The sequence below is a fragment of the Heptranchias perlo genome, chromosome 26, assembly GCF_035084215.1.
Source record: "Heptranchias perlo isolate sHepPer1 chromosome 26, sHepPer1.hap1, whole genome shotgun sequence".
In the NCBI taxonomy this organism is placed as follows: Eukaryota; Metazoa; Chordata; class Chondrichthyes; order Hexanchiformes; family Hexanchidae; genus Heptranchias; species Heptranchias perlo.
The window spans coordinates 37,747,968-37,774,749 of record NC_090350.1 but is presented as its reverse complement, the minus strand read 5'-3'; the positions used below and the strand labels follow the sequence as shown (position 1 = coordinate 37,774,749).

At 43.3% G+C, this 26,782-nt stretch overlaps 1 protein-coding gene across 1 annotated transcript in view; it reads left to right on the top strand.

Moving 5' to 3' along the window:
• The window catches only part of LOC137342705 (glutathione hydrolase 1 proenzyme-like), a 43,144-nt gene extending 17,278 nt beyond the window's left edge, over window positions 1-25,866 (top strand). The window contains exons 7-13 of the mRNA XM_068006829.1: window positions 6,595-6,741; window positions 9,281-9,417; window positions 10,776-10,957; window positions 12,955-13,079; window positions 16,997-17,109; window positions 21,901-22,029; window positions 23,561-25,866. Coding sequence (XP_067862930.1) covers window positions 6,595-6,741; window positions 9,281-9,417; window positions 10,776-10,957; window positions 12,955-13,079; window positions 16,997-17,109; window positions 21,901-22,029; window positions 23,561-23,725 — 998 coding nt within the window. The 3' untranslated portion in view covers window positions 23,726-25,866. The remainder of the gene's footprint in view (window positions 1-6,594; window positions 6,742-9,280; window positions 9,418-10,775; window positions 10,958-12,954; window positions 13,080-16,996; window positions 17,110-21,900; window positions 22,030-23,560) is intronic.
• The last annotated feature ends 916 nt before the right edge of the window (window positions 25,867-26,782 follow it).

Sequence of the window (26,782 nt, the reverse complement as noted above, 5' to 3'; positions counted from 1 at the left end):
TCAGGATGGTGCGTGACTTGGAGGGGAACTTTATGTGATGGTGTTCCCAAGATCTTGGTGCTCTTGTCCTTCTTGCTGTTAGAGGTTACAGAGGAGGGAGGTGCTGTTGAACTAAGCTTGGCAAGTTGCTGCAGTCCTGTAGATAGTACATATTGCAGCCACGGTGCACTTGTTGTAGAGGGGGTGGATATTAAGTCCAGTGCAGGACCAACAATCAAGTTAAAAGCTATATCCTGGATGGTATCAAGCTTCTTAAGAGTTGTTACAGCTGCACCTATCCAGGCAAATGGTGAGTAAACCATTACGCTCCTGATTTGAGCCTTGTCACAGCCTCTGCCCTGCTCTTATAGCCTCAATATTGATATGGCTGATCCAGTTAAACCTCTGGTCAATGGTGAGCCCCAGCATGTTGTTGGTGGGGGACTTGGTGATGGAGGTGCCATCGAAGGTCAAGAGGTGTTGGTTGGGCTTTTTCTTATTTTCCTTTTGATGGTGTCAGTTGACTCCAGTTCAACTACCCTGTTGATGCACAATTACTTTATCATCCCACTTTCCCCTCTGCCAACTCCCACATCTCTCTACCCATTATTACTCTTACATTTAGGTCTTCCTGTGTATAGTTCCACCACTTTCCACATGGTCTTCCCCTAGGTCGGATGCATTTTGATCCCTTTTGAGGGTGTCAATCTTCACCTGTACGATACAGATACCCTGCCCAATCCAATCTTCTCACGTGCAAACAACAACAACAAATTGCATTTATATAGCGCCTTTGACATAGTAAAACGTCCCAAGGTAGGAACATAGGAACATAGGAACAGGAGTAGGCCATTCAGCCCCTCATGCATGCTCCGCCATTTGATAAGATCATGGCTGATCTGTGATCTAACTCCATATACCTGCCTTTGGCCCATATCCCTTAATACCTTTAAGGGATATGGGCCAACAATTGTTTGATAATCTCACAGGAGAGATTATCAAACAAAATTTGACAATATTATTGTACTCTGTTATTGTACTCAGACAATTTATTGATGCACTTTTGATTACTTTTCTTTCTGGTTGCACCCAACATCACCTTTGTGGTGTCCGTTCCAAAAGTATCCAGTGTCTGGTCCTATGTATTCATCAAAGTCCAGCTGTCAGTGCCATACAGAAGTGTCAACTGCACATTAGTTTGACACATTACCATCGCCGAATCCCCCACATCAACATTCTGGGGGTCACCAGTGACCAGAAACTTAACTGGACCAGCCATATAAATACGGTGGCTACAAGAGCAGGTCAGAAGCTGGGTATTCTGCAGCGAGTGACTCACCTCCTGACTCCCCAAAGCCTTTCTACCATCTACAAGGCACAAGTCAGGAGTGTGATGGAATACTCTCCACTTGCCTGGATGAGTGCAGCTCCAACAACACTGAAGAAGCTTGACACCATCCAGGACAAAGCAACCCGCTTGATTGGCACCCCATCCACCACCCTAAACATTCACTCCCTTCACCACCGGCGCACAGTGGCTGCAGTGTGTACCATCCACAGGATGCACTGCAGCAACTCGCCAAGGCTTCTTCGACAGCACCTCCCAAACCCGCGACCTCTACCACCTAGAAGGATAAGAGTAGCAGGCACATGGGAACAACACCACCTGCACGTTCCCCTCCAAGTCACACACCATCCTGACTTGGAAATATATCGCCGTTCCTTCATCGTTGCTGGGTCAAAATTCTGGAACTCCCTTCCTAACAGTACTGTGGGAGAACCTTCACCTCTCGGACGGAAGCGGTTCAAGAAGGCGGCAGCTCACCACCACCCTCTCAAGGGCAATTAGGGATAGGCAATAAATGCTGGCCTCGCCAGCAATGCCCACATCCCATGAACGAATAAAAAAAAATTCTCCTTTTCACATCCTAGATATTTTTGTCTCTAGAATTATTCCATCTTCCAGTAAAAGAACTTCCAGCCACAGCAATGCATGACTTCCTCTGATTCCCCCATCAGAAGATATACAACTTCCAATGTATCTAAACTCATCCACCATTTCTTGCCCCTCACAATCAGTTGTAAACAATTTTACAACACCAAGTTATAGTCCAGCAATTTTATTTTAAATTCACAAGCTTTCGGAGGCTTCCTCCTTCCTCAGGTGAATGTTGTGGAAATGAAATCCTCAAAATGAAATCGCATTTATAAATCACAGAACAATGCTTGGTGATTACAGACAGTTTTTTCAACTGCCCGTTGCCAAGGCAATCAGTGTGCAGACAGACAGGTGTTACCTACAAGGTCTCCGAATATACAAATCACCAAAAAAAAACACAGAGATAGAGAGGTAGAAACATAGAAAAGACAGCAACTGACCCGTTATATTAAAAACAGATAACATTTGTTCGCTGGTGGGGTAACGTGTAGCGTGACATGAACCCAAGATCCCGGTTGAGGCCGTCCTCATTGGTGCGGAACTTGGCTATCAATTTCTGCTCGACGATTTTGCGTTGTCGTGTGTCTCGAAGGCCGCCTTGGAGTACGCTTACCCGAAGGTCGGTGGCTGAATGTCCTTGACTGCTGAAGTGTTCCCCGACTGAGAGGGAACCCTCCTGTTTGGTGATTGTTGCGCGGTGTCCATTCATCCGTTGTCGCAGCGTCTGCATGGTCTCGCCAATGTACCATGCTCTGGGGCATCCTTTCCTGCAACGTATGAGGTAGACAACGTTGGCCGAGTCACAGGAGTATGAACCATGCACCTGGTGGGTGGTGTCCTCTCGTGTGATGGTGGTATCTGTGTCGATGATCTGGCATGTCTTGCAGAGGTTACCGTGGCAGGGTTGTGTGGTGTCGTGGAAGCTGTTCTCTTGAAAGCTAGGTAATTTGCTGCGAACGATGGTCTGTTTGAGGTTGGGTGGCTGTTTAAAGGCGAGTAGTGGAGGTGTGGGGATGGCCATAGCGAGGTGTTCGTCATCATTGATGACATGTTGAAGGCTGCGGAGAACATGGCGTAGTTTCTCCTCTCCGGGGAAGTACTGGACGACAAAGGGTACTCTGTTGGTTGCGTCCCGTGTTAGTCTCCTGAGGAGGTCTATGCGATTTTTCGTTGTGGCCCGTCGGAACTGTTGATCGATGAGTTGAGCGTCATATCCCGTTCTTACTAGGGTGTCTTTCAGCATCTGTAGGTGTCCATCGCGTTCCTCCTCGTCTGAGCAGACCCTGTGTATTCGCAGGGCCTGTCCATAGGGGATGGCCTCTTTGACGTGGTTTGGGTGGAAGCTGGAAAAGTGGAGCATCGTGAGGTTGTCCGTGGGCTTGCGATAGAGTGAGGTGCTGAGGTGCCCGTCTTTGATGGAGATTCGTGTGTCCAAGAAAGAAAGTGATTCTGAGGAGTAGTCCATGGTGAGCTTGATGGTGGGATGGAACTTGTTGATGTTATCGTGTAGTCTCTTTAGTGATTCCTCACCGTGGGTCCATAGAAAGAAAATGTCGTCGCTGTATCTGGTGTATAGTGTTGGTTGGAGGTCCTGTGCAGTGAAGAAGTCCTGCTCGAACTTGTGCATGAAAATGTTGGCGTATTGGGGTGCGAATTTGGTCCCCATGGCTGTTCCATGTGTTTGGGTAAAGAACTGGTTGTTGAAGGTGAAGACATTGTGATCCAGGATGAAGCGGATGAGTTGTAGGATGGCGTCTGGAGATTGGCTGTTGTTGGTGTTGAGTATTGATGCTGTCGCAGCGATGCCGTCATCGTGGGGGATACTGGTGTATAGTGCCGAGACGTCCATCGTGGTGAGAAGTGTTCCTGGTTCAACTGGTCCGTGGGTACTGAGTTTTGGTAGGAAGTCTGTAGTGTCGCGACAGAAGCTGGGGGTTCCCTGTACGATGGGTTTCAGGATGCCCTCGATGTATCCAGAGAGGTTCTCACACAGGGTTCCGTTGCCTGATACGATAGGACGTCCGGGTGTGTTGGCTTTGTGTATCTTTGGGAGGCAGTAGAAGACTTCAGTCTTCCTTAAATCCTCATCCAGTTTTTAACAACTGTTGTTTATACTTGTATTTAAATTTTAATGTAACAGTAGTTATGAATGGGAATGGTATGCTACAATATTCTTCAAATCGGGTATATGCTTTATTCAAAATACATTCCATAAAATATAGAAATTTTCGTTGCAGAAAATTGCCTCCCTCACTACACGTATACATAGAGAATCAGAGCTGTCAAGCCTGAGGTCATTGTATTTTTAAAATTAAAACATTGCATGTTGGTTTAGATATCTAGTCAGTTTTACACTTTCTAAACACAAGTCAATCGTGTAATAGTGCACATTGTGAGAGTGATTTTGCACACTTAGGATCAGGCTGGCTGGGGGCAGGAGGTGAGAAGGATAGTTGGACACGGATACATAGAGGCTAACAAAGAAAGAACTTGCATTTATATAGCACCTTTCATGAGCTGAGGACGTCCCAAAGCGCTTTACAGCCAATGAAGTACTTTTGAAATGTAGTCACTGTCGTAATGTAGGAAACGAAGCAGCCAATTTGCACACAGCAAGATCCCACAAACAGCAATAAGATAATGACCAGATAATGGGGGAAAAGATTGGATAGGGGCCGTTTTTTGGGCGTAGGCAGCGTGATGTGCTATTACCCCGCGCCCAACGATCCCTGAGCAGGCAGGACCCAAGTTTCGGCCCACCCGAGGACTTACCTGCAATCAGCGTTCCATTCCAGGCCTCGCATGTGGAATCAATGCAATTCACACTTTCCACCACCAGGGGGAGCTCAATCTCTTAAAGGGAGGATGTTTCTTAGAAATCTCTTAAAGGTAGCTGGGTCCTGTTATTTGTTGAAAATAACAGTCTACTGTCTGCACGGAGTCTGAACGGAGATCAGACATCGCACATGTAAAACACAGATACAGGTCCCATCCCTATGTTTACACACTGATGAGTTTTGTTACAACATTGAATAAAGGTTGCGCACTACTAAATCCCACATCCTCCAATCTGCACACCAGACCTCACCAATCTGCCGATCTGAGTTGGTACCAGGCCTGTGAGAGTGCGTGCACCAAGGTTCTCTGCTGATGCACTAGAGACCTTGGTGCAAGAGGTGGACAGAAAGAGGGACATCTTATATCCGCAAGGGGGGTTGGGCCGGGGGGGGCTAGAGGCCCTCCAGACAGATATCTAAAAGGCAGTGGGAGGCAGTAGGGGACGAAGTCAATGCCAGGCGCACAGCATCATGAACATGGATGCAGTGCAAGAAGAAGTTCAATGCTTTGACATGAGTGGTCAAGGTGAATGAGATCAACTGTCGAGTGGCGTCCCCTACCAACTGCACCATGCACGACATCCCCCATCACCCACATACCAACAAACTCACTCTTTCCATCAATACTCAACTCTTCCACCCAGATGCTTCCTCTCACCCTTACACATTTTCACTGTTTCAAGATGCCCACCCACAACTCACAGGCCACACACACTGGCAGCTATTCAACCATGACAGGCACATCACCCAGACACACATCCTGCTTTCTTGCAGGAGAAGTGGCGCATATCAAGAGGCAGCAAGTGGCAGTGGCCTTTAGCCCCTCGAGCCTGTTCCGCCATTCAATGAGATCATGGCGGATCTGTGACCTAACTCCATATACTCGTGTCAGCCCCATATCCCATAATATCATTGGTTCACAGAAATCTATCAATCTCAGATTTAACATTCACAAGTGAGCTAGCATCAACTGCCATCTGCAGAAGAGCGTTCCAAATGTCTCCCACCCTTTGCGTGTAGAAACATTTCCTAACTTCACTCCTGCACGTCCTGGCTCTAAATGTTCGGCTATGTCCCTGCGTCCTAGTATTCAAGTCTAGAGACCTCCAAAAACAGTTACAAATGTCTCAGTAGCCAGAAGCAATAATCCAGCCACTAACCTGTAAATCCTGCATTGTCCCTTTAAATAGCGCTGGTGAAGGGTCCTCCAGGCACTCTAAGACATGTTCAGATGGTCGGAGTTAAGACTGTGCGTTGAGTTGAGTGTTAGACACCATTTTGGGACTTATCACTTTAAATCAGCGTTACACACTGATTGAAGCCATTTTCTCCTTACTTTACATGAGTCCAGCATTCGTTATCTGTGCCTGCGCTAACTCCTGTACCAAGATGGTGTCTGGCGTTTGTCACGCTGAAAACATGTGTGCGCATCCAAGACGCCATCTTGGATGTCGGTGAGGCCGTGTAGCGCTGAAACAACGGGCACTACATGGCCCAATTTAGCGCCCAATGTGTTTTAGTGATATTGGTTGAGGGATAATTATTGGCCAGGGAGCTCTCCCCTGCTCTTCTTCATGGGATCTTTCATGTCCACCTTAGATGGCAGACGAGTCCTCAGTTTAACGTCTCGTCCAAAAGACAGCACCCCTGACAGTGCAGGACACCCTCAGTATAGCACTAAGGTGTCAGCCTGGATTATGCCTGCCTTTTCTGAAGGTGTTGTTGGGTGAGGCCACTCTTCAGTAAAAAGAGTTAATTAAGGTACCATTTTATTCCGCAGTTCATAAGTATGAGTTGAATGGATTGGTATAGTTCTGTCCATATCCCTTTCCTCTTTAGGTGGACTAATTTCCCGAGATGACCTGAAGCAGTATAAGGCAAACAATGAGACACCAATAAATGTGACTCTGGGTGAATATACACTGTACGTTCCCGGTGCCCCATCAGGCGGACCTGTGCTTGCACTCATTCTGAAAATCCTCGAAGGTAATTTTGAGCCTCCACACTCTGCTCTGAATGTTTTCTTTTTTTTAATCTTTAAAGACTTTCCAGCCACGATACCTCTGATTTTAATAAATTAATGGTTAGAGAAAGTGGTCATTTGCAACAAAATGATTAGATCCACTCAGCAACCGCCATTTTCAAAGTAATCTTCGGCAACACATCGCACTGCACTCGGTAAATGTAGAACTTCACAAGAGTTGTCACAGAGGGGAAACTGAGCGGGTGGGCAGTTAAAATCTCCCAGGTCACTTACCCGCCCTGGAACCGCCGGGAGCTGACCTGCTGGGATTTTCACCTGCTCCATTGAGCAGGCAGCAAGGACACCCAAAGCCCATATTTAGCATATGCTTCTGGGGTCACAACAACATCATCGGGATCCGACTGCAATATTCACTAAGAGGCTTGAGCGGGAAACGGCAGTCAGTTACCCGTTGGGCCAACCCAGTGTGGGATTGGATTGCAGCCAGAAGAGGACCCATTAAAGTAAGCTCCTCTGGTCCCCACACGGAAATCTTAAGCCTCCCTTGCTGCCATTCCTCCCCCCACCCCCCCCGGCACGATCACAGGAATCCCCATGGGACGACTCGGCAGCCGATCCTTCAGGCTAACCTCCAGGCAGCCTCCAAGCGGCGTGAATTTGCGATGCATCCAGCCAGTTGAACACCCGGAACAGGTGTAAAGTTGGTCAGCAGCATTTAAATGAGGCCTGGGAGTTAAAATACCCCGGGCCTCTTCTTCAGGAGCGGGTGAACTTTGATCTGACATCAAAAACTCACTCGCCAAAAACTGGCCTTCGGTTAAAATCAGGGCCAGAGTATCATGCCACAATGAATCACTGTCCCTATCAGTGACACAATGGCACTGGTCGGGAATTGTTACAACACAACCAGATAACGTGAATCCTGTAAACATTGGCAGAGAAAACTCACCGAAGCTGAAAATTAATAAGGAAGTCATTACAGAAATAGCAAATTCATAGTGTATCTCTGCTGAATCTGCATGACTCATTAACTCCGAGTCAGGGAATGGCTTTGGAGAATTAACACTTCTAGGATCAAACATTGCTATCAACAGGAAAAGATGAAATGTTGGCAGTGTAGTTCAGATTCCACCGCCCTTTGATGAGGTGACCACGTTGTATTTCAGGTGGTGGCTCAGTTGGAAACATAACCATCAACTGCACTTTTTGTATAGGATTGTAAGTAGCCATTTTGCTTTCAGGTCAATCGTAACCTTGTGACCTCTGGTAAGATGAAATGACTTTTTTATGTCTAATTACCTGTTGAATTTTATGGAAGCAAGTTATTTAGAAAGAAAAGAGAGACGTGCATTTTATAGTGCCATATCGCCTCTCAGAAATGTCGCCAAGCACTTCACATACAATGAATTGCTTTGAAATGCAGCGACTGTTAATAGACAAACACAGCAGTCATTTTGCACAAAGCAAGATCCCGCAAATAGCTAGGAGATGATTGATTAATCTATTTTTGGTTGACGGAGAAATGTTGGCCAGGACACCGGGAAAATTGTTTGAACTTACAGATTTGTTTTTGGGTGCCTTTTGGATCATTGTCGGTGCTGTCATCACTTTATGTGGACCCCACCTCTAAAATTAAATCTCTCACAAGTAGTATATTATTAGTTATCCATTTGCGGTATCAAAATGGTCTGTGTAATTTAATATTTTCCAGTGGAATGTAATTTTGTTGATCATAGGAACATTACAGAAGGAAATTACAGGTTTGAAGTTAATTCATGAGCAAAGTGTCTATTATTCTATATAAATCTAATTGTACTTTGGAAAACTAAGATTTGATGCTTGCATCATTTTGCAATAATATAAAAAGCATTAAAAATGAAATGAAGAGGGATTGGTTGGTGCAGGGGGATTAGCTCACTGTCTTTTCATCTTTTGGACCTGGGTTTGAATCTAGCCAGGACTTTTTTAAAAAATTCATTCTTGGGATTTAGGCGTCACTGGGAAGGCCGGTATTTATTGACCATCCATAATTGCCCTTGAGAAGGTGGTGGTGGGCCTTCTTCTTGAACCGCTGCAGCCCTTGTGGTGAAGGTTCCCCCACAGTGCTGTTAGGGAGCTCCAGGATTTTGACCCAGCGACGATGAAGGAACCGCCTATATATGTCCAAGTCAGGATGGTGTGTAGGGGGACTTGGAGTTGATGATGTTCCCGTGCACCTACTGCCCTTGTCCTTCTGGGTGGTGGAGTTCTGGGTGGTGGAGGTCTGGGTGGTAGAGGTCTGGGTGGTGGAGGTCTGGGTGGTAGAGGTCTGGGTGGTAGAGGTCTGGGTGGTAGAGGTCTGGGTGGTAGAGGTCGCGGGCTTGGGAGGTGCTGTCAGAATGAAACTGATGGAATTAAAGTCTCTTCCCTCTCTGATGACTATAAAATGAGTTTGGACAGTTTCACCCAGTACCTTGTGGGCCTCCAGTTTGGCACTAGTTGGCAAAAGAAGAGGTCTGACCATCTTTTCATCCTCATAATTACTTTTACCATCTACTTTAGGGTATAACTTTTCCAGGGAAAGTGTATCTACTAGAGAAGAGAAAGTCTTAACGTACCATAGAATTATCGAAGCCTTCAAATTTGCATTTGCAGAGAGAAGCAAGTTGGAATATCCAGCATCTGATGACCACAGGAAGGTAAGTTTATCTATCTATATATATATATCTTACATCTGCATGCACTTCCTAGCTACCAAACATTACTTTCCATTTTACATTTTGGTCAAACTTTTGTATCAGTGTTTTTCTATTATAAATTCCTATTTCCGTATTTATAATGAAAACTGCCTATGTAAACTTGTCACGTTGTAATTGAACCACCTTACCACCGGTGGCACTGTAGCACCTCAATTTTACATTTCCTAGCTCCTCAGTCTTTACTGAAGCGAAACTCCTGTCCTCCAACCAACTCTATGCTTCCTAAATTACCATTAGGGTTGCTATTTAACTAAAAAATAATATCTTCAGCGTGCACCCTGGGATTTGATTGGTCAAGTTCATAACAGCTTCACATTGACTGGATACTGTCATTGAATGGTTGGTAACCGAACTGAAGACCTGTTCTTTTCTTACCTTCGTTATTGGATGCCCATTAAGTGCATATACAGTCCCTGTTACCTTGCATTTATCCACTTCAAAATCCATCTGCCATTTAATCGTGGATACATGTTTATTATTTCTGGAAATGCCAGTAGTTTAAAGGTAGCAACTGGCATGGAAATTAGCCCCAAACCCTGATAGTATAGCAGTAGATATGAGTCTGTATATCCTGCCCGGGAGAGGGAATGAAATGTATTCCTATTCCCAGGCAGTCTGAGGAGGCTATGGGACAGTCTGCCATATTAGAGTTGCTCTTCAGGTCCTATTTTGCGATTACATTTCTGGTCTCATTGAGGTAGATATATTAGTAGATCTCCTATGATGTTTCTTACACTAAGTGGGATGATAGGTTGTTTATAATGACAATGTCAAGAAGAACAACTCAATGAGGAGGTAATCCAATATCATCCATTTTATACCATCGCTGAAAATTAAAATTACCCCCCATGTCATTTGTGACTTTGGTTAGAGCTGTTTTCGTACTATGACAGGGGCGTTATACCAAGTAAGACAATATATTAACCTGCTGTTAAGGTCAAGCTGTGATTAAGGTGACCTGTCCCTTTAAGGTCACAAAGTCCAAATTCTGTAAGGAAACATAGCCTTAGGTCATTGAGAGTTCAATTGCTGTTTGACGAGGGAAGCTTACAGATTGGAAATTTCTGGCTTCAGGTAAGAAAAAGCTCAACATGAAATGACTGGCTTTTGATTTCTTTAAACAAACTTTTGACACTTTGAAATGTGACATCCAAAGTTTGACGTATGCTTCCAAAATGATTTTATAAAGAGAATTATGTACGTATGACATTTCCCACTAGGAGGTGCCATTTTTGGTCATTTGATCCAAAATTTAAATGAAACTCTTTTCTTGCTTTAATTATTTTTTTTTAAAACAGGTGATCGAGTTGATCTTAAAAGCAAATGACATTAGAGAAAAGATCAATGACAGTAACACCAATGAAACAATTGATTATTATGGGATCAAATGCTTTTTACCTGGGCAGAGTGGAACATCTCATTTGTCTCTGGTAGCACAAGATGGCAGTGCAGTATCTGTCACCAGCACCATCAATGGCCGGTAAGAGTTTACCATTTTTATTCAAGTACTATTTTAATAAAAGAAGAAAAGCTGCCACTCATCAGCCTCAAACATTATTTTGATATTTTTATTGATGGTCAAAGAACTGAGGGTGATCCCAACCCAAAATGGCACAGTGAGAGTGGGAGTTGAGCACATCACGAGGCCTGGCAGTATAGCACGGCTGGGGGCTGGGAGACAGAGCATGCAGGGCCAGAGAGTGGGTAACTAAATTTTAAAATTAAAACCATTAGACGGTGAGAAAATGAGAGAATTATCTATTTCAAAGTGATAAAGATGCTGGGGGATCTGTTACATCTGCTGTAGTAAGAATATTTCTCTTCATTCAGTTAGAAAACTATATTTGGGAGAAAAAGTTTTCAATGTCTAATCAGAAAATCTATTGAAGACTCTTGTTTGGTGTTGAGATATGTTAGAAGCAGCTAAAGATTTAAGATTTTAGACAGCAAATTCATATCAAGAGTGAAAGGAGGGAATCTATTTAGCAGTTAATTAGCAGAAGTTTGGGTGTGAGATGGAAGCAATTAGTAATGTGATATGGATCTGGTGGATAGTGGTAATAGAGATTTGTGATTCAAAAAACAAGGAAAGGCAAGGGGATAAACCTGGGGTTGAATTGATATAATAAGGATGGTGTGTGAGAAGGGTTGGTTAAAGAGCTGAGTGAGCATGAAGGATAGAATGAGATGGATGTGGGGAAAAAAAATGTTTCTGACTGAGTGTGAACTAGCCACTTATATCAAGTCCCAGGAAGAAGTTGCCATTGTCTGCGAATTTGACAGGTCATTTTTCTCCATTCAGGTTTGTGCTATGAGTAAAGGACTGCCGCAGAAAATATTAGTCAACCAATAACAGTCTGTTCCTTTGGGTCCTGATGTACATTGATTATAAGAAACACTCTAGGTCTCTCTAGAATGATCATTTGTTTCAGTTGAAGGTTATGAAATGTATACTCTCCTGTGCACTGAACACCATTGCCATGTTGCTTTGCCTATCTGACATCAACAAAGCACATTTTCATTTTTTTTGCTGTTCTGTAGGGAGGAGCTATCCTTTAAACTACCCTTTTGTGGGTATGGGGCCCAAATTCTGCCGCTGGGAGAACAGGGGAACGGGACTCCCTGCCGCCTGCAGCTACGAACTCTGACCCCGCCCCAGATTGCAGGACGGGTTCATTGGCTTGTTCGGGGAAAGCACTTCGCACCTGCAAGGGTCCAACAGCAGCACCCAACGCTGTGGAGGCCTGGAATGTCAGGAGTGGCTCCATGCCACTCTGAAGCAGAGGAGGCCTGAGAAGGGCCTACCAGTGAGACAACTCCTCGGGGTAGATCTTGACTTTTGTGCGATCGTGTAAAACGGGTGATAGCGAATTGGCAGCCCGCTTTACATCTCCCCCCATTTTTTTTTATTTCAATTGACTTTTGCCCACCAGCTGCACGAACAGGAAGTCTGTGGGATGCTGCCCGTGAATTGCCAATATGCGTGTCTGGTGGGCGAGGCTCCCCGTCATAAGCGAGTACTCAGAAAATCAACCTTTAAGTAGGTTTGAGGTAACCCCTGAATGAATAACCGGTTTTCATTTAACAGTCCATGTGGTCTAGATCTGTGGGAAGTGCAAAGCAAGGAAACACATGAATGAGATTATCACACTACCCGCACGGTTACATTCAATGGGATCTACATATTCATTTTATTGCAAAACATAACTCTTCAACGGTTGATTTTGGGGCTATTTTCATTTCACAGAATCCACACACCGAAAATGGGGAAAATCGTTAGCAATTGGACGTGGCTGCATTTAAAATTCAGTCATTGTGGCCCCAACTGGAAAAAAGTTGATCTTTAAATTATAACAATCAACCGTCTTAATATATTTCCCGCCAGATCAGCTTTTTTCCAGAGACGCTGGAAAGTGAAAATTACTGTCTGCGCTCTCAGTGGATGCTTTGTTCTGATTCTTGTTTCGTATTTTGCAGTTTTGGATCATTTGTTCGTTCTAATGTGACTGGGATAATATTCAATAATCAGATGGCAGACTTCTCCTTACAATATGAAGATAAGGACGGTCTACCACCATGTTCACAAAACTACGTTCAACCTGGTGCGTTTCACGTTTAATTTTTTTAATCCAATAGTTTTTGAGGGAGGGGCCACATAATGGATTACTTGTGTAAACAAAATGGCTACATATAGTGGCACCACAAGTCCCAGCCAGAATGGAGATGATTGGGTAATTCCCCCGTCAATTACGCCTGGAGACCGCACTGCTGTAAGTGGCTGGGATTGATTTTATGCGCATAATTTGTATTATGTAACTATCCTCCACTCACTGCATTTTGCTGGAGAAATCACCCTGCTGTACTCGAGAGACTCAGTTTGCTGTAGTTTCGGTCATGAATTCGGAGACTCTGAAAATTAAAGCCACAAGGCTGAGGGGTGATCTAATAGAGGCCTTTAAAATTATGAAGGGGTTTGATAGGGTCGACGTAAAGAAGATGTTTCCACTTGTGGGGGGAGTCCAAAACTGGGGGCAATAAATGTAAAATAGCCGCTAATAAATACAATAAGGAATTCAGAAGAAACGTCTTTACCCAGAGAGTGGCGAGAATGTGGAACTTGTTACCACAGGGAGTAGTTGAGGCGAATAGCATGGATGCCTTTAAGGGGAAGCTAGATAAACACATGAGGGAGAAAGGAATAGAAGGATATGTTGATAGGGTTAGGTGACGCAGGGTGGGAGGAGGCTCATGTGGAGGATAAACACAGACCAGTTGGGCCGAATGGCCTGTTTCTGTGCTATAAATTTGATGTCATTCTAAGTTCCGCCCCTGCCTCCAACTCATTGGCTGATACAGTGATGTCAATATTCACTCCAAAATAAAAATAGCAATTTTTTCTGAGATCACTTTAAACCAATTAGAACCTCTCGCTCTCATTATGTAATTTAAAACATATGAGTTTTGTTGACGAAACAACACATTCGGTGGCAACTTATGCTCCCTTTATGTTGCAGAACTGTTTCAAGTAACCGTGGTTCTGGAACATGCTGGAGCTCCTGCTGCTGTGGAATCTGTTGCACTTACATTGTGGGGTGAATTTCACAGCATCAAACACGACACCAACATGGTTTTATGAAAGGGAAATCGTGTTTGACAAACCTATTCGAATTCTTTGAGGATGTAACTAGCAGGGTAGATAAAGAGGAACCAGTGGATGTCGTATAGGTGTCACATAAAAGGTTGCTACACAAGATAAGGGCTCATGGGGTTGGGGGTAACATATTAGCACGGATAGAGGATTGGTTAATGGACAGAAAACAGAGAGTAGGGATAAACGGGTCATTTTCAGGCTGGCAGGCTGTAACTAGTGGGGTGCCGCAAGGATCAGTGCTTGGGCCTCAGCTATTTACAATTATTATTAATGACTTAGACAAAGGGACCAAGTGTGGTGTATCCAAGCTTTCTGACGATTCAAAGCTAGGTGGGAAAGTAAGATGTGAGGAGGACACAAAGAATCTGCAAAGAGATATAGACAGGTTAAGTGAGCGGGCAAGAAGGTGGCAGATGGAGTATAATGTGGGGAAATGTGAGGTTATTCACTTTGGTAGGAAGAATAGAAAAACATAATATTTTTTAAATGGTGAGAAACTATTAAATGTTGGTGTTCAGAGAGACTTTGGTGTCCTGGTACAAAAATCAAAAAGTTAGCATGCAGGTACAGCAAGCAATTAGGAAAAGCAAATGGTCTCACCAAAGCCCTGTACAATTGCAGCAAGACTTCCTTACTCTTGTACACCAACCCCCTTGCAGTAAAGGCCAACATGCCATTTGTCTTCCAAGTCGCTTGCTGTACCTGCATGCTAATTTTCTGTGTTTCTTGTAGACGGACACCCAAATCTCTCTGAACACAAACATTTAATAGTTTCCCACCATTTAAAAAATATTCTGTTTTTCTATTCTTCCTATCAAAGTGAATAACCTCACATTTCCCCACATTATACTCCATCTACCACCTTATTGCTCACTCACATAACCTGTCCATATCCCTTTGTAGACTCTTTGGGGGTGATTTTAACCCCCAAGAACCACAAAATTTTCAGACTTGGTATTCCCAGCAGGAAGCCTGTACTTTTACGCGCCGATGTTAAACCCGGAAATAAAGCCGGGTTGCGGTCGCGACCCAAAAAACAACTATTTCCAACTCCCACCCGTCCCCAACCCACCCGTTCTTGGGGTTTAAAATCACCCCCATTGTGTCCTCCTCACAGCTTACTTTCCCACCTAGCTTTGTATTGTCAGCAAGCTTGGATACATTACACTCGATCCCTTCATTTAAGTCATTAATATAGATTGTAAATAGCTGATGCCCAAGCACTGATCCTTGCGGTACCCCACTAGTTACAGCCTGCCAACCTGAAAATGACCCGCTTATCCCTACTCTCTGTTTTCTGTCTGTTAACCAATCCTCTATCCATGCTAATATATTACCCCCAACCCCATGAGCCCTTATCTTGCGTAACAACCTTTTATGTGGCACCTTATCGAATGCCTTTTGGAAATCCAAATATACTACATTCACTGGTTCCCCTTTATCTACCCTGTTAGTTACATCCTCAAAAAACTCTAATAAATTTGTCAAACACAATTTCCCTTTCATAAAACCATGTTGAGGCTGCCTAATCATATTATGATGTTCTAAGTGCCATGTTGCCACGGAATGGACTCCAGCATTTTCCCAACGACTGATGTCAGGCTAACTGGCCTGTAGTTCCCTGCTTTCTCTCCCCCTCCTTTCTTGAATAGCAGTGTTACATTTGCTACCTTCCAATCCGTTGGGACCGTTCGAGAATCTAGGAAATTTTGGAAGCTCACGACCAATGCATCCACTATATCTACAGCCACCTCTTTTAGAAGCCTAGGATGTAGCCCATCAGGTCCAGGGGATTTGTCGGCCTTTAGTCCCATTAGTTTCTCTAGTACTTTTTCTCTACTGATATTAATTACTTTAAGTTCCTCTCTCTCAGTAGCCCCTTGGTTCCCTACTATTTTTGGTATGCTTTTTGTGTCTTCTACTGTGAAGACAGATACAAAATATTTGTTTAACGTCTCTGCCATTTCCTTTTTCCCTATTATAATTTCTCTGTCTCAGCCTCTAAGGGACCAACCTTTACTTTTGCTACTCTCTTCCTTTTGACACACTTGTAGAAACTCTTACCGTCTGTTTTTATATTTCTTGCTAGTTTACTCTCATATTCTATTTTCTCCCTTTTTCTTGGTCATCGTTTGCTGGTTTCTAAAACGTTCCTAATCCTCAGGCTTACTAAAATTCTTCGCAGCATTATAAGTCTCTTGGTACATGTGCATGTCCAAAATTGCCTGTGCCCAGTTGTTTCAAAATAAAGTATTGTGATTCTTCTAACTAGCCGCAGAACATGTCCCGAGAGGGCAGAGGGAACCAGCAACGCACAAGCTGCATCGATGGCCTGTATGGGCAGGCTGAGTATTGCTTGGTCCTCACTGGAGAATACATTGAGATTGCAAGCACAGTTATACTTACACTGAGGAGAGTGGAATGTCTAAAGCTTGGGGCAACTTAGCTATGGTCCCTGAGATGTGAATGGGTCAAATAGCACAAAAGGGCATTTCTACATGAAGTAGTGCACTTTTGGGGTTGGATCATTTTCTCTGCTGGGCTTTGGGAGGGGACACCTTTGTGGATTTGCTTTCCCTTTCTGTACTGGTATGCCTTTCTCCTCTTGGAGTGATCTTGGTGTTTGGAGGGGGTATGCATTACACAGGCCTTTAGGGAGTGGTTCAGAATGTTTGATATGATTAATGCACAAGACCTAGAGGTGAAAGGGCAGAGGATAACCCCACTAAATACATAGTCCCCTTACGAACAGTTATTAATGTAATTTTACTACATGTTAGCCAGTAATTATTTATAACTCCGAATGGAGGGAATAAATTAAATAACTCAACTATCGTAACCGTATTGATCACTCCAATTTTCCATTAGGCAGAAGACCTTTCTCTGCTATGTCTCCTGCAATTATACTTGACAAAGATAAAAATGTGAAAATGGTGGCCGGAGCTTCGGGTAGCTCAAGGATCATTACAGCGACTGCTCTGGTACGTACTAACGATAGGACAGGAAATAGGACAATGTGGATTGAAGAAAGCTCGAGTCAGTGCAGAAAATATCAATTAACATGAAAAATTATTGATCAAGGAAAGACTAATCGGCTCAGTGAACCCATTCCTCTCATAGGGGATGAAAATTTCCACTTGTTCCCAACTCAATAAATCTACTGAGGGATGGGGGGTGTTCAGGAGATAAATAACCACAAGTAAAACTTCAAATAGATCAAAACAATTTCAGTCTCCGCTAAAAGGGTACCAAAATACCCTTACTAATAACAACTTTTATAAAATTACAAAACGTAGCTGAAGGGCCACGAAGAGAGAAGAGCAGCAGTTAATTGACATCAAACTTGCATTTTGAAAATTTGTAGATTGTAGGACGAAAGGAAGACAGAGGGCTAAATTTTCAGGTGGCCACTTCCATCAGGCAGGAAGTGGGCAGAGCGAGCCCTTCACCCATCGCCTGTCACCCGTTACCCATCGCCCGTTACCTGCCGCTCGTTTCCCATCGCCCGTTACCCATCCGATGGAAGCAGGGAGAAGCCCGAACTGTTTTCATGACCGGGCCTCATCTGTATTCCATCAACGAGCGGAACAGGTGGGAAATCCAACGTTCCGCCACAGAGCCCTGAATGTGGGGGGAGACAATCCTGGTACAGGGCTGCAGAGGGTCACACATCAGAGGGAGGGGGAGGGGAGCTATTTGCTCCTTCTGGCTCCACAAAAATTATTTTAAAACCTTAAGGGTTTTAGGCAGATATAAAAATTTATATGACTAAATAACCTATGGAGCATTCTGGCTCCAGTCCTATCTGGACAGTGGGTTTATCTTCCATGCAAAGTAACCAAGATTAAATAATATAAGTTGTAATCTTTGACCAGCTCTGGTACCAATAGTATATTTTATGCAATATCATACAAGTGGCCAAACCAATGAGTTATGTTAAATCAAAATAACCACTGTTAACTCTTAATTAAATGCCCTTGAGATGTATTCTAAAAGACTTTTAAGGTTTCCACATTTGTATTTATCTTGTGATCCTTTTTGCCTCCACTGCCCTACCTGGAAGCCCTTGTGTGAAGAACTTCCTAACATCAGTACTAAATTTTCCTTTTACGAATGTGAACCTGTCTTTCTTGGTTCTGCTGCTACAGTTTAATTTGAAGCTTTATTCTATATTTACTTTTTCTACATATGTTTACTGTCTTATATACATCGAAAGGTGACTTTCAATCAAATGGTCAGTAATCGCACCCAAAAATCTTTTTCTGTTCAATTTTTCGACCAACGGATTCCTTAATTTGTTCTGATTGCTTTGAGTGACACCATTCTTACTTAGGTCACCTGGAAACATCAACAAAATCCTACATTATTACAGAAAACATTCTCCAACATGTCATTTATGACTAATTAAAGTAGCAGGGGTTCCAGATTCCAAATTATCACTTGATGATCTTTAACATTTTTGCCTAGTTATAGATTTATCAAGTGTTTTGATGAGGTTAAAAGCAAAGCAATTTCGTAGCATTCCTCCATCTATAATTTTATTCCTTTTCTGATTCTTTATAAGCTGTTGCAAAATTTCACTCTCAAAGGTGCATTTGAATCCTTTTTATATCGTCCTTTGATTAGAGTATCAGTTTCTGTTCTGAGCTTGTAAAATTTTAACAATGAAATAGCAATCGTATTCTTGCTTGTTAAATGATGAGTAATTTAAAAAATATGTACCAGTACTGGCAGAAAGTAATTGAACTCGTAGGGGACAATTTTATCTCTGTTATTAAGAACTTTTCACTGTGAAGGCAGCTAAAATCTTTGTCTATAGATAGTAGTATTGCCTGTTACCCATTTTGAGAGAAAAATGTAGGAGTTACTTGCTTTTTAAATTAATATTGCTGCATGATATTGAATAATTGAACAAATTGTGAAAACAGGTGGCAATTTTGGCGGTTTGCAGATATATCTCAAAAGTTGTAATATCCAATTCTTAAAACTCAAGATATCAGTATCTTCACACATGGATAGTTTTGGATGAAGACAACCTTTCAATCCATTTAATCTAAAAAAAATAATTGGCAAAAGAACCAGGGGGGAGATGAGGAGAATTTCTTGTACGCAGCAAGTTATTATGATCTGGAACGCATTACCTGAAAGGGTGGAGAAAGCAGATTCAGTAGTAACTTTCAAGATGGAATTTGATATATTCCTGAAAAGGAAAAAATTGCAGGGCTGTGGGGAAAGAGCGAGGGAGTGGGACTAATTGGATAGCTCTTTCAAAGTGCTGGCACAAGCACAATAGACCAAATGGCTTCCTTCTGTGCTGTAAAATTCTATGATTCTATGATCTCATCCTTTCAGAATACCTACTCTACTATTTTCTCATTACAAATTTAATGCCCTCCTGAACTAGCAGACAGGACCTTGGTTTAACGGCTTATCTGAAGAAAGATGCCGGGCGCTAAATTGGGCCGTGTAGCACCCATTGTTTCGGCGCTACACGGCCTCTCCGACATCCAAGATGGCGTCTTGGATGCGCATGCACATTTCCTGCGTGACGTGCACCAGATGCCATTTTGGTATAGGAGTTTGCGCTGGCGCAGATAACGAACGCTGGAATCATGTAAAGTAGGGAGAAAATGGCTTCAATCAATGTGCAACATGATTTAAAGTGATAGACACCATTTTGGGACTTAACGCTCAACTCAACGCAGTGTTAACCCTGACCATCTGAACGTGTCTTAGAGTGCCTGGAGGACCCCCCCACCGGCACTATTTAAAGGGACCATGCAGGATTTACAGGTTAGTGGCTGGATTATTGCTTCTGGCTGCCGAGACATTTTTAATGGTTTTTGGAGGTCTCCTAGACTTCAATACTAGGAAGCGGGGACATAACCTAATGATTAAGTGAAGTTAGGAAATGCTTCTACACGCAAAGGGTGGGAGACGTTTGGAATGCTTTTCTGCAGACGGCAATTGATGCTAGCTCACTTGTGAATGTTAAATCTGATAGTGATAGATTTCTGTGAGCCAAGGGTATTAAGGGGTAAGGGGCTAAGACGGGTATATGGAGTTAGGTCACAAATCCACCATGATCTCGTTGAATGGTGGAACAGGCTCGAGGGGCTAAATGCCACTGCCACTTGTTGCATCTTGATATGTGCCACCTTCTCTTGCAAGAAAGCGGGATGTGTGTCTGGGTGATGTGCCTGTCATGGTTGAATAGCTGCCAGTGTGTGTGGTCTGTGAGTTGTGGGTGGGCGGCTTGCAACAGTGGTAATGTGTAAGAGTGCGAGGAAGCATCTCATTGGATGAGTTGAGTACTGATGGAAAGAGTTTATTGGTATATGGGAGATGGGGGATGTAGTACATGGTGCAGTTGGTAGGAGACACCACATGACAGTTGACCTCACTCACCTTGACCACTCATGTCAAAGCATTGAACTTCTTCCTGCACTGCATCCATGTCCGTGATGCTGTGCGCCTGGCATTGATTTCATCCCCCGCTGCCTCCCACTGTCTTTTGAGCATATGTCTGGAGGGCCTCTTGCCCCCCTCTGCGGATATAGAATGTCCCTCCTTCTGTCCTCCTCTTGCACCCAGGTCTCTGGTGCATCAGCAGCGAATCTTGATGCACGCACTCTCGCAGGCCTGGTACTAACACAGATCGGCAGATTGGTGAGGTCTGGTGTGCAGATTGGAGGATGTGGGATTTAGTAGTGCGCAACCTTTATTCAATGTTTTAACATAACTCATCAGTGTGTAAGCATAGGGATGGAATCTGTATTTGTGTTTTACGTGTGCGATGTCTGATCTCTAGTCAGACTCCATGCAGACAGTAGAATGTTATTTTCAGCAAATAACAGGTCCTAGCTACCTTTAAGAGATTTCTAAGAAACATCCTCCCTTTAAGAGATTGAGCTCCCTCTGATGGTGGAAAGTGCAAATTGCATTGATTCCACATGCAAGTCCTGGAAAGGAAGGCTGACTGCAGGTAAGTGCTCCCGTGGGTCCAAACTTGGGTCCTGCCTGCGCAGGGTCCGTCGGGCGTGGGGTGGTAATGCATCGCGCTACCACCGCCCAAAACGGACCCTTATCGAATCTTTCCCCCGCCATCTCTAACAACACAGCTCTCCCTCAGGACTGTATTGGAGTGTCATCCTAGATTACGGGCTCAAGTTTCGAAAACTTTTGGCCGCAAAACCATTTGCTCAACAATTTGCAGTTTTCACACAGTAGGGTGAAATTCCTCTTTTAATGAAAAACAGGACCTCTATTTTTTTCCACAATCAATCAGCCACTAACAAAATTGCATTCTCAGAAATCACATATTTCAAAGCCTCAAATTCCAGCAATTAAATTTGTGGGTCCTTTATTAGGGAAAGAAACTGGCATTCTCCCACCTTTCATTAAACTATGAATTTTGGCTCCTAATTCTCCTTACATTATTCCCTTCTGAGTGTATCAGACTGGATATCACAGAATCATAGAATCTTACAGTACAGAAGGAGGCCATTCGGTCTATCGTGATTGTGCCAGCTCTTTGAAAGAGCGATCCAGCTCCCCCTGCTCTTTCCCCATGGCGCTGCAAATATATCCAATTCCCTTTGGGAAATTACTATTGAATCTGCTTCTACCACCCTTTCAGGTGGTGCATTCCAGATCATAACATATCCAAACAGAAATTACAAAAACTCGTTTTGTGAGACTATCAAGAATGGCAAATAATGAAGCTGGGGGCTCTCGACTTTCTGAACAACTTGTTTTTCTTGTTTCATTAGGTTATAATGAATGCTCTTTGGTTTGGTGACGATGCTTGTGAGGCTGTGAACAAACCAAGAGTTCATCATCAATTACTCCCAAATCTTGTGCAGTTTGAGTCTGAGGAACTTGCAAAAAATGCCGAAGAGGTTAGTAAAGTTGGTAAACGTTTTTGAACAATTAAACTACACAGCAAGTTTGGGAACTAAGGGAATCAAGGAATATGGGGATAGGGCGGGAAATTGGATTTGAGGTAGAAAATCAGCCATGATCTTATTGAATGGCGGAGCAGGCTCAAGGGGCCGTATGTCCTACTCCTGCTCCTATTTCTTATGTTCTTATGTTTTTGTAGATGGCATGGAAGGTTTCATACCTCACTCTTCCCCTTCTGTCAGATCTGGTGCTACACCTTAGTTTAATTCTGCCTGTTATTCCGCTGCCTTTACTATGAATTTTGCCTTCACATCCGGCACTTTGGTTGGATTAAAACATCCCAAACCAAATTCATGTCTGTTTGTAATCTCCATAATTCCACAATTAAAGCTACTAAACGTTAATTTATTGAAAAGAAGCATCAACTGCTGCCTTGCTGCCATTTTACCAGTGGCACCTTCTGATACTTTGCCAAAGCTGTCTCATAACCTATCCAGATCTTTCTTTTCATCCCTCTTGGTGATACAGTTGCTAACTCTCCTAAAGAGAAAGCTGACCTTTATGGTCCATTTTTCTCCTCCAACCGATGATATTGGTAAAGACCACTCCATCCCCCCTTCCTCCATTTTATTTAACCACGATGACCAACATCAAATTTAAACCCCACCAGATCAGATGGATCGTCCGCTCTCTTAAACTCCAATCAGACCTTGGATCCTGGTGGTCTCCCTCCCATCATCCTCAAGGTTTGTGCCTCTAGGCCCTTTTGTCCTCTCTTCAATCTCTTTCTTACTCCCAGTCCACCTTTCCTTCTCCCCATAAATATATAAATATCTTAATATTCAAACTGCTATCTTATTGCCCATAAATTGTTATTCCTAAAGCTATGGAAACTGTTGATAACCATCAAATTATCCATCACCTTGGAAGTTCTGTGTAATCCATGATCAACAATATCTGTCTAATACATGAATACCGTTCCCATATCTGGGATGGTTCTTCTGGAACCTCTCTCAGATTTGGACAAGATTAAAGAAAGCTTGTAATCTTTCTTCTGACCTCTGGTCTCTTTCTCTGTTGCAATCTGTCTAGTCTTTCTCTATTTAATCAACATTACGATGGTCAGAGCTTTCCTGAATCTTCTCTCTTGTCCTTTCTAAGCTCCAGATATCCCATTCTACACATTCTTCTTCTTACTTTTATCTTTGCTATGTTGGTTACCTTTGCTGTTTTGGAATTAAGACTAATTGCATAGTTTCCTACTCTATCTCAAACTGTAAAACTACTGACACCTCACCCTCCGTTTTTCCAATTTCCTACAGTTTTCAGGCTTTTAAAACTTCCTCCTGATTTACCTTTTCAGTTTTTTAACCTTGGTGATGTTCTGCTCCAAGGGCCTTGGTCCTTCACCCTAGTTTCTCAAAGAGAAAAAAAATATTCCCTAGTTTCTCAAGGTTGATATACAGATTAATCATTTGGCTATTCTAGCACTAAACCATTTTCCATTTTTGCTTTTTATTCCCCCAGCTTCTCCAGTTTCGTAAGGAAATAGAAGATGACTTAAAGAAGAGAATGCATGCCAGTGGTTTCGCAGATATGCCCTCGGTGGTGCAGACTATCGTAAGAGAAGGAAAAGTTTGGCACGCTGTTTCAGATACTGTACGTAAAGGTGGTTGCCCTGCAGGATACTGAATTGCTCACAGGCCTATTCACTCCCTCGTATCACTGTCTGAAATATGGAGTGGAATACTTCTGACAGGAGTAAGATTTTACATGAATCGCTAAAGACCTTAACATTGTGAACCAAACAAAGCATTTTGTTAACAGCTAGCAAGCCCCATGCTGCAATGCATCCATCGGGGCTCAAAAATCTTATGTCCATAAAGTAAATATAGGGAGCAATTAATCTCAGCAAGGAGCCTCACCCATTGTGAACAGATTGAAGACCTGGGGCCCGCACTGCATGTGATTTTCCAAACATTCATTTTAAATGGCTAGAAAATGGTGCACGCCAAAATTTTCAAACGTGCTCCTGGCAGCCATTGGAAGCACCAAGTTGGAAAATATACCCACAGTACGTCTTAATCAAATACCATAATACAGTATAATACACACTGCACAGCAGTGAGCATGTGACCATATAATATTTAGATGAGGATAGCCAAGGTGCTGGTTAAAGCAGTGAGGACGCAGTACAGAAGTGGATTTGGATGTGGATTTTAATGAACAAGCTGCATTCACTGAATATTTGGCCCTGAATTTCTATGACCATTTTACACGGTTTTCCCAGGTGGTGGTGGTGGGGGGGAGGTTCTGTGTGTCTTCTGCCAGAGTTACCTTCGGAGGCTGGTAGAACCCCCACAGAATTTCAGGAACTTTGTCTTTCGGGTCCAATTCCACACTGTAGGTCAAAGAATCGAAAGACCAAACAGGAGTAAATGTTATAGCTCTTTAAACGACAATGTCATTTTGTTGCTTCAATTTCTCTGAATTACCTATTGGCCTTTTTATTGATGACCCATTACAGAATTGTAATCAATCAGTCAGATTAATTAAGCTGTTATCTTTGATTCCAAAAGCAACTTTCTGTGATAATATATACATACATAATCACATATATACTATGGTCTATTAAGGGGAGCTGTCTTCACAAGAAAGTGTTTACATATAAAAACACACAATGCAGCAATGTTTGATTGCACCGAAATTCATTGAGATTGCACACAGTTGGATATTCTTCTCTCTGCTAACCTTTGCAAAATAAAGTAGATAGCAGTGAAAAGTGCTGGAATACCATGTCTACATTTCCATTAAATATATTGAAGATATAAATTTTAGGCCCAATTTTAACCCTGCCCGTCCTGCGGAAACCAGGCAGGTGGGCAGTTAAAATGGCTCGTGCGGCTTACCCGCTCCTGCTGTCTTCCCGTGGGTTGTGATCTTAACTTGCTCTTCTGAGCAGGCGAGCGGAAGGCAGTGGGGTCCTTCTTTCCATATGCAGATCGGGCTCCAATGACATCATTGGGGCCCGACTGCCATTTTAACTGAAGGCCTGCATGTGGCAGTCACTCTGGCCAACCTGCCAGGCGAACCTGGTGGCAAGAGACCCAGAAAGATAAGTGGATTTTTGTTTGTAGTTTCCTTCGGGGCCAGGAGCAGCAAGAGGAGGAAACCTTGGGCCTCCCCTGCCCCTGGGCTTCCCTCCCCATCCCCTGAGGCCCTCCTGACCCATCCCCACCCCCACCCTGCCCCTGCCCTCCTCTCCTCCTCCTCCCAACCACTTACCTAAGTGCAGGGAACCGTTCCTTCAGGACCCCATCAGCAGCCTCCTGCCTCCCGGCATCCCGCTGCTGCCTGCCGGCCAGCTACCACTTCCCACCGGGTTCAGTTGGGCGGGGCCTTACGCTGCGGAGATCCAGACAGTTTGCCATCCATCTCAGGCCCCCGCCCGCAAGACCCCCCCACTCCCCCGACCACCCAGTTAAAATCGGCTCTTTTAGCTCCATGATAAATAAATTCTGTTCTCCATCACCAAATAGCTAAAGATTTGCCAAATACATGACAGAATAATATAGATCACATAAAAGAAAAGCCCGCAGAATTTCAGGGTCGCTGTGTGACTTGTGTGTGACAAAGTTGATGTATGATTTCGCTCACTAATCAAAAAAAGTGTTTTTCCCATCAACACTCCGCCTGTTATGATTTGATTTAATCAAATGCTCCATGACTCCATTCTCAAATATCTGCATGATTGAATTAAACCCTGTTTAATTGCAAAGTACATCATTAAAATACATGCAATTGTACATGTTCTAATTGTGCCACAATGTAGTTTAGGGAGGTGGGTAGCGTCTGATAGACTAACATAACTACGGTCCATTGACTGGACACTAATTCAAACAATTTGGGAATGAACATGTTTACTTATTCCTTTTCAGATGTTACTGTTTTCAGAGGGAAAACAAAGTTTCTAACACATAGGTAGGAACTAAAGACATCCAACTGTTCAAGATATTTCTTCAAATAGAAACAGAAAATGCTGAAAATGCACAGCAGGTTGTTCAAATTACTGATTACTCTTTCTTGTATGACCTTAGAACAGAACCAAGTTTCGATGACTTTCTCCTTTAGTATTTTCTATTTTCATTTTAGATTTTCAACATTCAAGGTGTTCATTTTACCCCCAAGTCTTTCTTCCTTGTATGATAAATTCTAATTTTTCAGGAGAAATCAATTTCAGTACAATAGCTTGCATTTATATAGCACCTTCATCATAATAAACCTCCTCAGATACTTCACAGATAGAATGCTGAACAATGGGAGCCAAAGAAAAAGAAAAGAAAGACTTGCATTTATATAGCGCCTTTCACTGCCTCAGGACGTCCCAAAACACTTTACAGCCAATTAAGTACTTTTGACGTGTAATCACTGTTGTAGTGCAGCAAACATGGCAGACAATTTGCACACAGAAAAGAACTAGGGGAGGTGGCCAAAGGATTGGTTGAAGAGGATTTTGAAAGCGAGCAGGAAAGTAGCACAGTGGATAGGTTTAAAGAGAGTTCCAGAGAGCAGGGTCAAGGGGACTTAGCCCTGGCACAGCTTAGTTGGTGCACTTATACCACTGACTCACACTTTACACCCAGGTTCCTGCCAACTATATCACAGGAACTGTGTTGATGGATGGAGATCAGTGGCAGGTGTTTTAAACCATGCGATTCTAGAATTGCAATCTCCTTCAAGAATTTGAAA